At 45.2% G+C, this 13,617-nt stretch overlaps 1 protein-coding gene across 1 annotated transcript; it reads left to right on the forward strand.

Annotated features, from left to right (window-relative positions):
• Positions 1-4,039: 4,039 nt before the first annotated feature.
• Positions 4,040-4,969, forward strand: LOC138447999 (olfactory receptor 5A2-like). Its single transcript, XM_069604530.1, has one exon. The coding sequence runs from the start codon at positions 4,040-4,042 to the stop codon at positions 4,967-4,969; it is 930 nt and encodes a 309-aa protein (XP_069460631.1).
• Positions 4,970-13,617: the final 8,648 nt, after the last annotated feature.

A 13,617-nucleotide genomic window follows, 5' to 3' on the forward strand; every position in this document is an offset into this window, starting at 1 on the left:
ATAACCAGGGCAGGGAAAGGTAAGAAGAACGAATGCTAGAGCAAGTGAGACAGCATATGCAACATACCAGGAAGAGTGCGATAGGGCTCTTACCTTGCAGCCTTTAATTTTGTAGTCCCTAGTTTCCTGCTGGTATTCTGATCGCAGGCACCATATTGTCATGATGACTTGAAAGTGTCGGAGTGTGATCACGTGGGGATCACCACCTTGGGGTTGGTGTTTCCTGTCCATAGTGTAAATATGCAAGTCCAATGTCCTAAAGGTGCGCGCAAGTAAAAGATAGGAAAACTCTTTCAGCAACGCATCAGACCCCTGGTGGTGGCGAAAGTGTCACATACTTTCCATGGTGTGACATTGTATTTAGAGTAGGTGTAGTTTTGTCACACTTCATGGAGCTTTTAGGCTGTGTGTTGAAGAGAAAAACACATGGGTAGAAAAGTATTTCTTTGAATTATTTTCACCACACTTATATTATTAAATATGGTTATGTAGTATGGATTGATTTTGATTGTGTAAAATGAGTTTTTTGGTAAGTGTAGTTGTTCTGTAGCGGTCTGTCATGTTAAAATACACCATTGCTAAAGGCTGCAGATACTGCCATTCTGGTGTGCTATGCCATGTTTCTGAGCTATGGACATGTAATTGAATTTTATTTTGCTCTTGGCCAGAAGCCTTTAATCAGCCAAGGTTAGGATGGAAAGGGATGCCAACCTGTTTCCACCTGATTGTTGCGAAGGAGAAAGTTCTAAGGGGCCTGAAATGAGGCTTGAGACAGCAGGTGCCTTCCCAGATGATAGACAAATGAATACATAATGGTTGTGAAGGACACAGTGAGATACACAAAAAATCCCAGACAGCAGTATTGCTACTATTAAGAACTGGGATGTGAGCATAGTGCCCTGATGGAGAGTAGGGAATTTGATTCGGAGATAAAAGTGCCTTAGTAAAACAAATTCATAGAATTTCCAGGAACTGGGCTGCAGACATGTTTTTTGAACGTAGCTATTCATTGAGAGAAGATAACACAGTTGGCAACGTGTATCGAGATGGGAGTTGCAGGTGCAAGGGGAGGAAGGCTGGAGGAAGGCCAAACAGCCAATCATGAGCAAGGGATTGTGGTGTTGTGGGGATAGTGGCTTCAAAGATTCCCTCACTATGTCAGTGGTCCGTCTCTGTGGGATGCTACAGCCCAAGCTGTCTCCAGTGTCACTGTCTAATTAGAGCATAGATGAGTGCCAACCAATGGGTGAGCATCATTTTCAGCTCAGAATGAAATTATATCATGTTTGAGGGGTGGTATTTTCAACAGTCACGAGAAGGGAAACCTTGAATCTACATGTTAAATATATGGTGCTCTTTAGGGGCTAGATGACGAACAGCCAGTTGAAATGTTGGAATTAGAAGTAATGTTGCATTCAGAGAATATGCTAATTTTGTGGTTTACTTCCTTAAATATTGTAGTGCTGTCTGAGGTTCTTCCGTCTGTATTCGCAAATAAAAGGATGGTCTTTCATGTAAGTTGTGCACTCCATTTTTGATTACTTTCATGTTATTCTTTCGACAACATTGGGGGACTGCATCTTTATAATGTCAATATCAGCACCATCTTGTGAAGGGCTGGTTTACCTTCCATCTTCTCCATACCGAGAGGTAAGGTGTACATTTGGCAGTCACTAGGCCTGTGCTGACACCAGGTTCAATTTGCATATGTTTTTTTCCTTCCTGTAATTCCTCGCAGGCTGAAGAACAATGGTCTGGAGTGTGGCCCACAGCAAATGCCAAAGATTAAGATTAATCTTAAACGTTCCAGCCATCAACTCGTTTGTTTTGATTTATGTCTGGCATATCCAGCAACTTCCACCATGGATGGGTGCATGTGAGGTCTTTCTTCTGTGCAGCGTTAAGTCATTTAAGCATGTTCCATTAAACTAGTCACCACTGTTCCACTGAAAGGCAAATCAAAGCTCTGTGGCTTCACGCTTGGACCAAGGACCGATGGATGGCACAGATCTATAGATTGAGGTATAAGGATGCAGTAACTTGCCCTGTTGCAGACAGCTGACAGGTATTTTCAAGTATTCTTCTCTTGGTCGCCAGCCATTGATTTTCTCTTTCTTTTTGCATCATGTCTCATGTTTCTTAAGATTCTGTCCCTTTCAAGTTGTCTGCCTTTCTTTAAAAAGATCCTTCATTTAAAGGCTTCTTCTGCTTCATTGTTTTGGAAGTATGCTTTGAGCCCCACTGATCAGCAGCAGTAACAGTACTCTGAGGGGCTCATATTCGGCAGGGGCGTACCATTATTTGAAAGCGGTGAATTAAGTAGCGGTGAATTAAGTGTTTAAGTTTCTTTGTAAACACTGCTTACCACGTGAGCGTGGTATGCAGGGGTCACAATGAATGACAGAAGTATGTCGGACAACTTTTAATTGTAAATGTCAGCGCCTCTTTCATGGCAAGCACTGCTCACAATTAAAAGTAAACACTGCCTAGCATGCTCGCTGTCAAATTTCTAACCATGAGCTCTTTAGTGTCTAGTTTCCAAATCTGTCTTGGAGTAGTCTGAAGATGCTGAGCCATACTTCTTTTATGCCTTGTCAGGAAGCCTTCCTGTTGTTTCTCTGCAATCCTTCTGGGATTGATGTCCCTGTATGTGCTGTTCACCTGCCTTTTAAAGGTGATGTAAACAACGTATAACCATTTGCAGATTGTTAGGTCTGAATTGTCAATGATTTATGAAAAGAACAGGATATTCGTAAACATAATGGCCCTCATTACAACACCAGCGATAACCAATGGCGCTATTACCAAGGTTGCCGGGGCGGTAATTCCCCATTTACCATTGGACCTTTCCCATTTTTGCCCCATAGGGCTCAATGGGACTGGGGAAGGCGGTAATTACAGTACCGCAAATTGCAGTACCATAATTACCTCGGAAGTCCCTTTGCGGGTCCCTACTTTAAGGTCCAGACCAGCCGTTAAGGTCGGGAGCAGCAAAGGGACCTTGTAATCAGGCGGTAAGGGTTTAACGGCGCCGACACCTTTTACGGCACCGTTAAACCCTTAACGCCAGGTTCGTAATGACCCCCAATGTTGTCTTTCATTGCTAGTGTGCATTTCCAGTGCTTTGCTCTTTTGTACAAGTCACTAAGTTAAAACTATATAATGAAGCTATTTTCAAGAATGTAAAAGAGAAGCCATGATTCCTATGGATGGCAATAGATGTGGTGTCTGTGATTTTGAATCCTATCTATGCGAATGCGTGAGACCTAAGCACATTAACCCCTTCACCTCCAACTATCCTGCATTTCCCTCTACTTCTATAACCTGTCCACCCTCCAATAAAGCACTCTCCTGCAATTTACCACCATTCACTTATCTGCACCTATCAGTCCCCCACCATATAATACAGATAATGCCACACTTTGTGCACTCCAAAATTCCCTCATCTGTACTACCATTTAAATGTGATGCCCTGCCTCTATTCTAACGCTGTTCTAACACTGTGCTCACCTTCCGTTAACTTGAATTCCCATCCCTGCCACCACTGCTTTCCCACGGAACTGTACCTTTAGCATTGCGCGTGCACACCATTCTTTTCACAACACTACTATGCTTCATGATACACTGCTTCCGCTATTAGACTTCCTGGAGGATCTCTTTTCATGTGGCCTCTATAGGCATCTGCAACAGTTCCCCCCAAGGCCAACTGCTGCATTGTGCAAACCATTCTACAGCCTTGAGAACTCGATTCAAGGGCAAGCTTCAGGTCTCCACTCACAATGTGCTAGGACAGAGGTCTGCAAGCTGTGTCTGTCCATATGTTTTGGACTACTACTTCCATTAGTCCTACCCAGCATAGTCAACGTTGAGAGAGTATGGGACTTGCAGTGCTAAACATCTGGAGAGCCAAAGGTTGCAGACTCCTGCGCAGGGAGATCCTAGTAAGTGAAGAAAAACACCTGCTTTCCTCTGGTTAGTTTACAAGGCTCAATGGTTGTTTATTTTTTTAGGTTGTCGCAGATGAACATCCAAGGGACCAATGAAGAATCAAAGTTTGGTGACCGAGTTCCTCCTTGTGGGATTGTTGGACTTCCCTCGGCTGCAGATGGCACTTTTCCTGCTCCTCCTCGTGATCTATGCCATGAGCCTGCTGGCAAACATAGCCCTGATCTTTGCTGTGAAGGTTAACATTCGTTTGCACACGCCCATGTACTTCTTCCTGCTCAACCTGTCTGCCTTAGAAATCTGCTACATCTCCGTCACTGTTCCTACCATGCTGAGCAACTTCGTGGAACGGAGACGCACCATATCGCTCACGGGCTGCATGACGCAGATCTTTTTCCTCCACTTCCTGGGGTGCACCGAGTGCTTCCTCCTCGCAGCTATGGCATTGGACCGGTTCCTAGCCATTTGCCACCCCCTGCGCTACACAGCGCTCATGGATGGAAGAAGGTGCATTCTGATGGCTTCTGCCAGCTGGGCCACTGGCTGTGTGGACTCCACCATACACACTGTCATCACTGCCCAGTTGCCCTTCTGTGGACCCAATGAGCTGAAACATTTCTTCTGTGATATGCCACCTTTGCTAAAACTGGCCTGCACAGACACATACAAAAATGATTTGGTGGTCCGTGTCGCTGGCGGACTGGTGGGACTGGGCACTGGACTGTTTATTTTGATTTCCTATGGGCATATTATCATAGTAATTCTCTCCATGAAGTCTAGTCTTGGGCAGAGGACGGCCTTCTCCACTTGTGCCTCTCACCTGCTTGTTGTCACCTTATTCTATGGCACAGGTATCTTCACTTACCTACAGCCCACAACAAGCTCCTCCCTTTATCATGAAAGCACCGTGTCCTTGTGTTACAGCATCCTCACCCCGCTCCTGAATCCCCTCATATACAGCCTGAGAAACAGAGAGGTACATGGGGCACTGAGAGGAGCAATGAGCAGACATCTTAAATTCTGAATAGCGTTGTAGCCACGTGGTTGATGTGTAGAACTGAGCACTACATACAGCAGACAATGATGAAGGATGTACAGCCTCATTACAAGTTTTGCAATCTAGTAAAGAAAGTGGTGGTAATTCGATTCCTACCACATTTTTGGGTGACAGAATTGCTGCCGCATTTACTGCACCACCAAACTATGAGTTCAGTCTTAAAGTGGAGTATTTTCCTTCAGCACTATGCTGGAGGTAATTCCTTCACTTTAATGCCAAAAGTCAGTGCATTTACTGCAACGGGAATACTGCTTGCGGTAAATCCACCAAAATCTCTATGGTGTCCTATGGACTCCAAGATTGTGAACAACACTGCCAAACCCCCACGTGGCATCCTGTGTTAAGTACACATCATTGAGTGGTAGTAATGGCAAGCGATTTTGACAGTAATTCGGTGGATTTACCACTGAATTACTGCCAAGCTCGGAATGAGGCCGATAGTGTCACGAACTGTAAAATCAGGTGAAGTTCTGAGGATCATTGAGCAGGCTTTCAGGCGAAAGGACAACGTGTCCTTCAGCAGGTTAATCATGTGAAGATTTGAGAGTCATATGTCTAAGCGTCATGGACCGGTCCTTTTATATATATGAGTCTTGTACAGTGCAAACCCAAACCCTAAAATGTAGGCAACCCCTCTCTGCTAGGTCTTGTAGTAGACAGGGACGGGATGGAGGTAGTGGTGTAGAGGGAGAGGCAAGCTGTGAAATCAGCTGTGAAATCTGCATGCTTCAACAGAGGTGTTGAAGCATGCAGAGTGGGAGGACACATTCTGAAGGTGCTAGTGAGATGCTAGGTGAGTTGGGTTAGAGCATGTAAGGTTGCGTGTTGCTCTTTAGGTACCGCAGGTGCTGTTATCTGGCTCAGTTGCTTGGTAACGAGTTCCGCCGAGTGAGCATATGGTATAGTATGGAGGGCTGCACTATGTTTTTTTTTTTAGCAACATGTAGAGATTTCTGAGTGTGAATTTTATAGGCAGGTGATGGTTTACTGCTGTGTGGATTTTAACTGGCTAGTGTGTACCTTGTCTAAGCTGGAAAGATGGAGGATGAGCTGGGTTTTGAGGGGGAGGTTGGGTGTTGAAGCCTATAGCCATGGCTACGTGGTCACCTGTGCTAATTTTAAGTAAGCAGTTAGAGTGTCTGTTTGTGCCTCAGTGGCCCGGATGCAGGTTGTCCAATGTCCACCAATCCAGGCCGGATAGTAACATGAGGGTCACCTCCAGCAGTCAAAGTACTGTTGGATCTTCCTCTATATGGCTTTGCACTTCTCGGATCTGTAGGATAGGCTCAGGGCTAATCTCTTCCCCGACATACCTCATTAGGGTTCTGTTCCCCAGGAACATCTTCTGTGGTAACTCATTGCCCACATTGAGGCTGTACTGCCTTGAGTCTCATACAACGTTTGAGGTCTGCTCTACTCCAACTAGGCTCGAACCCTCCTGCTCTTTGTCTTTCTAGGGGTCCCCTCTCCTCCATCCTGCTTTCTTAGGTTGTGTGAATGGATCTATCCCCCCCACTAACTTTCTTCTGTCCTCCTCACCAGAGGATTGACCGTCTTTGTTCCTCCCACTTCATGTCTGTTTCTGACTAGATGTCCTTCCTACATCAACCCACTCAGTGCTCTGAGGTATCACCTTCAGTTCCAGTCTCCTCAGTACTCTCTTCCTCCAGCCTATAACTCTCCAATTGCCTTTTACTTTTGTCTCCTCAGTACTCTCCTTCAACTTCCAAATCCCCCCTCAACCTCTCCTCTGAAATATCCTTACTTGCCAATTTCCTCTAAACACCTTCATTCAGCTCCTTCACACATGTTGCATACTGACAGACTGAAATGGCTGTTTTTTTTTATTAAGCAATAATCCCCGAGCTGGGGACCGGGGGCATTACTGAGTCAGCCCAAAGTTACAGGCCCGCGCATAGACCCTGGGGAATTACATAACTCGGTAATGCCCTCCCACTCAGGGATTATTGCTATTAGTAGCCTGGCCCATTGACCCGGGGTACTAAATGTTTCTTTCTTCCTTTGCGAAATGCAAACAAAAAAAGAAAATGGCTACCATGGAAGGGAAAATGAAGTCCGTTCTCCCTTTACATGGCAGCCATTGAACATAATTTAAAAAAGTAAACAAATTGGCTGCATTGGAAAGGGAGAAGGGACTACAAGTAGTCCCTTCTCCCTTTCCATGGCGGCCATTGAAAACATACGAAAAAGGTTAAAAGAAAAATGGCAGCCATGTAGTCCCTTCTTCCTTTCCATGGCGGTGTGTCGCAGGTCGAGAGAGGACGCACTGGGGACAGAGGTGTCCACAACCCATCCGCTCCCCGAAAAGGAGCCAAAAGAAGCTAAATTGGGGGGGATCTGTGGGTGGGGGGGACAGGGAGCACTTACCTTGTTCCCCCGGTGGGGGAAGATGGTGGCCTCCAGCCCTTAGGAGGCTCAGGGGGGGCAGGATTACTGTCTGGTAATCCCCCCCATTCCGAGCCTCCTCATTGGCTGGGAGGCGGTCCCCCCTGGGACATTGATCGAACCTGGGTTGTGTGGGCTAAACTATCCTGTGATTGGGTAAGCTTACAATAGGGCCTTCCGCGATCTTGAGTTTTTTTTATACAGTTTGTCTGGACAAGTGTGAGGTCTCGTTACCACTCCCTTTGACCTCTGATTCCATTGTCTGTTTTACTGTGTGTATGTCTGTGATGCAGGAGACCGTCTGGTAAGCCTTTGAAGTTGACTGTTCATAACTGCGGTGGTTCCCAGGACTGTATAAGTATGATTCACAATAGAAAGTGTTTCCTGCAGCATCATTGCAAAAGGGTTTTTATTTTTCTTTGCTTGCAAGTGGCTTTGCCTTGTAACAACTTGGCGTGCTGGGTATTTGACACTGCCTAGTGACCTGGACATGGGTTAACCTCATGCAAAGGTGTATCTTTGACTCCCACGCCCTGTGCCTCCAGATTTCCTTCCTGATGGCTATGGGTGTCAGTAGAAGGGGTTGAAGCATGAGGGCTCTTGTGACTGCCCCCTTGGTGGTACTTGATGTCTTGTGCTCCTGCAATTTCACCACTGGTGCTCATCAGTGCTGTAAGAGTGGTGGGGCTGTTAACTGCTCCTAGAACGGACCCCTACATAGTGTGTTGGCCCATTTAGGGTGGTCTGAGGATGCCCCATGTACTTCCTCTGAGTTCAGCACCCACTAGCTCAGGCGGCCCGGTTCCATTGAATACCCCACTGTTGGACCTCAAACTTAGACAGGACCCTTTTTAACATATCTCGCTCTTTCTTGCAACCACGCTTAGATTCATGATGCTCTGTAACAGGCGCCGATGGAGCTCCTGTTGTCTTTGGGTCAGCTGGGTTTTTATATCTTGATGTAAAGACCTGTGATTCTCATAAATATCTATCATTCAACATCCACACCTGTCATCTCTAATCCCCTGGGCATTAATGGTATAGCTGTGTGTGAATTTCTCCCGGCTGTAATTCTGTAAAGAGAGATGGGATGGATTCCCTTATTTTTTTTACAATAGTAGGCCACTCCAGGTCCTGGGTCGAATCTCCTAACTGACCCCTCCTCGATCCACCCCTAGTTGAACATTTTATTAAGTCTGCAAAGTACATCCCAAAAATGACTCTTTCTGGCAGGTTCAGTAACTCTGCTAATTCTGCTGCAAAATCCCCATCAAGAGCATGGAAGCAAACAAAGTCGTTTGGATAAATGTTTCAGTCTCCATATAAATATGTGAGTGCAACACGTTTTCTGGCATTAAGTTCTTCGAAATACACCATATCTACTCTTATGGCCAAGCGTCGGTGTGAGGAATTCAACCATCTGCATGGGGAGAGTGTGCTCGCCTGGGCTTTTTTGATTTTTTAATAATGAAAATGAATGCTGGGAGACCAACCTCTGAGAAATGTGCAAGACCTTTCTGCACACATCTCATCTGCTTCCATCACAAAATGCATAGTTACGTTTACTCCGGGAAGACAGCCTACAGGCGCCGGCTTCCCCTGTCATATTCAGCTTGAATGTGACACGCCCGGGTATATCAACGCATCTCAAGAAGGAGGCATTCCTTTTGTCATTCGGCTGGTGGCAGTGCATACTAACTAGATAATTAAAGCAAACCTAGAGGAGGGGTTTGGTTGCCGAACAGACAACAGGTCGGCAGGGCTAACACCCCTTTGGTATGCAATGTGTCAACCTGAAGCTAGTTCCCACCCCTCTGTATGAAAGGCAGTGAAATGCATGTCTGGGTCCACCTTTTAAGGCATAACCCCTTCAGAGCTGAACCCTTTTCAGAGGGGAAACGTATGTGATTTTGGGGATACAGGATGTCTGTTCCCACCACCAACTTCAAGGGAAACCTGCGCTTTAATCAAGAGTCACAGGGGACTTAGTTAACCAGAGAGACACTTTGATCTACAGCAGACAGGGAGATGGGTGGGACTTAGGTATATGTTGTCACCCCTTGTCTCTCCTGTGCAGAGCCCTCTGGTCCTGGCCTCATGCATAACAGAAGACTGTTGGTGGGGAAACAGGATTGGTTCATTAAGGTAGGCTTAGCCTGCACCAATCACTGGGGCCAATTTGGCTTTAAAAGAGGGCTGAACCCCTCACTAAGCAGATCATCAGACGACTTCGAAAGGAGTAAGAAGAAGGACTCATTTGGACCAGAGCTGAAGGTACAGTCTACCTTACATCATCCACCAGTGAAAGAAGGTCAGGAGTTCCAAGAGGGAAGCTAGATCCCTCCCCTAAACATCTCCCTGGGAACAGAGGGGGATACAGGACTCAGAGGAGCAATCAAGCAGCTGCAGGACCGGTACCCTGTCAGTACACAGCATGCCCTGTTAGGTTTTGCCAGTAAGCTTCCTAGGTGGGAAGTGCCAGAGAGTCTCGGGACAAAGGACAAGGACATTGCCTGCAATCACTATCCCGAGCTCTGGACCATTCACCTTGAAAGGGCAAGAGCCCTGCAAAGAAGCTTGGAGGAGTGCCACACAACCATCATCCAGAGTCCATCTTTTAAGGATATTTTTGAGACAGTTGAGTCTTCAAACTGCATCCGGCTGCATCCCTAACTGTTGTCTCGCCGTAGGTCACCAGAGCCGTCCAAGACTCCTCAACCAGAATTCTAATTCTGCTGACCAGCAAAGAGACAATGATTCTTGGCCCGAGTCATCCGCCGAACAGCCTGCAGACATCCGTCCAGCCTTGCTTGCAAACTGCCTGCTGCCTCGTACCCGCAGCTGTCTCCGGCCACAAACTCTGTTTCAGGAGCTGCAAAGCACCCTGTAACTGCCTCAATGCTGTCCAGCACCAAGAACTTCTTCAGCACCAGGTACATTGTGGTTCTTTCCCCCTGGACCTTCTCCAAAGTCCCCTAAAGACAGTTATGACCATTTGCCCCTTTGTTGCTGGAACCGGATAACCTTGAACAGTACGACTGATTACTTTACCAACTACCCTCCTGTCAGTATCCAGAGTGCACCCCTTTCCTTTGTGAAACTGTCTGTCCTCTGCGTTCATTTACAGTCTTGGTTGTGTTATGTGGTGCTAGAACTGTCTGTTGTAGTAATAATAAAGTACATATTTTTTATAAAACCTTGACTGGACAGTCTTTTTTATCATTGGGTAATAATTGTATTTTCGCTGTGTTGCAACTACCCAACGATCCATGACCTTGCAGAGATAATGTTGGGAAGGAATGAGGATCTTCCTGCACCCCAAAACACTTTAGGTTTAGACAAGACTTCTTTTGACTTCTTCTAAGCACTACAAAGGACCAGTGGAGATGAGGGCCACTGGCAAAGCTCTCTCATGCAAATATAATCATATACACCGACATGGGAACACATTAAAATAAGGCAGTTATTTAAATACAAGGTGCAAATAACTATTAGCTGAATCCATTTGTACATGTTAAATCCTATGCAGTTCTAAAATCTTAAAAGCACGGCAGCGGCAATCTCTCTGCTGAAAAGAATGCAGCCTGTGCTAAAAATAGATTAAAGGCTTCCACATGGTGTTCATGCTAGCACTGCCGGCACAAAGGGACCCAAAAATCTGTTTGCTCTCTGTCAAAAGCCCATGCAGGCTAAGTCTTGATGCATAACGTGCAGAATTATGAAAACAAGGTTTAAAGGAAATTACAGGACCAGAAAAAAACATGAGTAATATGAATGAAATATGGAGAGAATCACAGGAAAATATTTTTATATATAAATCTTCATAGGTAGCAAAATGAAGGAAAACATGAGCTACAGTGTATTCTTGCATAGGCTAGCAATATGTAAAGTAGCATGGCCTGACATAAATCGCTGATGATGAAGAAAGAAAGGCTGAGGCATCCCTTGTATGGAAGAAGGACGGTTTGGGATGGAGCTATGGTCCATATCCAGTGACAGAACTGCAGCAATCCAGGACTATAAAAGCTCCTGCCTGGCACCAGTTTGTCAGGAAAAAGGAACGGAAGAGGGACAGAAGACCATTCAGGGAGCAGAGCTCTTTGCCCCCATCCTCCTTTCTGTAAAATTAAACTTGTTATCCTTTCAAGATAGACTCTTAGCCTTACTTTCCTAGAGGGGTGTATTTCTTCTGGTGTGAGCGTATTTAGGGACATCCTTACAGTTAGGTATACCCTTACATTTATTGACACCCTTATAGTGGTGACCTTCCCGAAGTGATCTCAGTTTGGCCCCCGTACTTTGCGTAGCCCAGGCCTAAAATCCCCAGGAAGGAGTCACGCCCATCTATAGCGACCAGTCCCCTAAATCAAAAAACACCTGTTTCCTAAAACGGTTTTAGTATGAGCCATTTTAATACAAATCCTCTCTGCTCACTAAAGCGGGCGTGGCTCCTGAAAGACAGGCCAGAATTGGGACTTTGTAACAGAGGATACTCGAGTGAACAACGCCCATGTAAGTATATTCTTGTAAGAGATAACAACAAGGGGACATGTATGTATGACAGTATGTTGGTGTGAGTGGATAAAGTACGAGGTCAATAGATTTAATAGGACCTTTTGGTGATGTGTTAAGGAATAGATTGAATCAGATTCTTGGTGAAGGTATAGATTAAATAGGATTTCAGGTGATGTGTTAAGGTATAGATTGGATAGGAGATGGGTTATGTATTGAAATTGTTGCATATTTCTGTTTTTCTACTTTTTATAATGGAAAAAGGGAGCCTCAGCATACAAAGACTGCAAAGTAAGAGATCCTCAGCTATAACAGGTTGAGAGGGTAGAAACCATGCATTATTCTTTTATGACGACAATTAGCAATATTCCTCAGCATATTAAAAAAGATGGGAAGTTAGTACTACAAAGACATAAGCAGTGGCTCGGTATAAGGAATGGGCCTGGACTTTAGTCAATTATTTCTGTATATTTTATCTTGCTGTCTTTTGTGGTATAAAAGGAAGGAAGGTGGATGAGTCACGGTGTGTATGTGTGTGAAAACAAAGTAGAACAAATAAAAAGGGGGTGGGGGAAAAAGTGGGTTAATCTGTATTTTTGAGTAACAAGCAGCAGCGTGTGCAGCATAGCAGTAAAGTCTAAGTGAAGCATTAGGGACGCGTGCAACATTACGGGGGAGGAAACTCCAATACAACACATGCATAGGGTCCTGCCACTGTATTGTGACAGGATAGATAAATATCACAAACAATGGGAATTGGAAACAAATGAAGGGGGATGTCCTGCTCCTGGCCAGAGCAGGACTCCCATTACAGAAACATGCTAAATAAATGTCCATCTACTTAGCAGCAAAATATAAGGGGAAAACATTCCAAAAAAGAAAAGAGATTCTAGATCTCTGGCGATTATTCGAGGATGTGGAAGATCAGGAAGGTGAAAGAGATCCAATGTAAGGGGATATACCGTTAAATGCTTAAACCTGCAGCAGGGTATACAAATCAAGTCTATAAGCCTCGAGTGGTAGAGAGAGTGTCAACAACAGGATTAGCAACTAGGGGGAGGGGAAACTCAAGAGCTTTTGCACCTCCACCTCCCATATAACCAATCCACAAGTTCTGACATGCCAGTAGCATCAGTGTACCCAGGGGGTTCACAAGGAGATATAAACAACGAGTTAAGAGCGTTGCGGGAAAGGTTATTCAGGTTACAAGAACCTGAAGAAGTATCACCAGAAATAAGGGTACCAGTGTAGAAAATAGGGGATTGGAAGTCAGGAGATTTTTTGGTTAGATTCAACCCTGGGGCAAGAAGAAATGTTTGTGTTGAAAAAGATGATGGGGAGACCGTACGGACGGTCCTGGGACAAGAAGTAGAACAAGCAAGGGAAAATTTAGGGGAAGATCAAGGTGGCAGAAATAATGAAGAGGCAGGGCAAGAAGGAGATCAAAGAGACGAGGCTGCGAGAAACCCGTCCCCGCCACAAGAGGCAGTGAGGAGGAATAGACCAAGAAATAGACCAGATTTAATGGTGGTAGTACAAGATCAGAAGGATACTAAAAAAGGGATAGAAAACAAAAGAGGCATGCAGATGCCTCTTATACATAAAGGAGTAGGGATAACGGAGTATGTGCCATGGCCTCAAATGGACAAATATAATTTGATTAAAGCTCTCCCCCAGCTTATAGCCAGAGCCAGTAA

This window comes from Ambystoma mexicanum, chromosome 3q (assembly GCF_040938575.1).
Source record: "Ambystoma mexicanum isolate Mex_15411 chromosome 3q, UKY_AmexF1_1, whole genome shotgun sequence".
Taxonomy (NCBI): domain Eukaryota; kingdom Metazoa; phylum Chordata; class Amphibia; order Caudata; family Ambystomatidae; genus Ambystoma; species Ambystoma mexicanum.

Coding starts and splice junctions, on each gene's coding strand:
- LOC138447999 (XM_069604530.1), top strand. CDS start 4,040: ATGAAGAATCAAAGTTTGGTGACCGAGTTCCTCCTTGTGGGATTGTTG.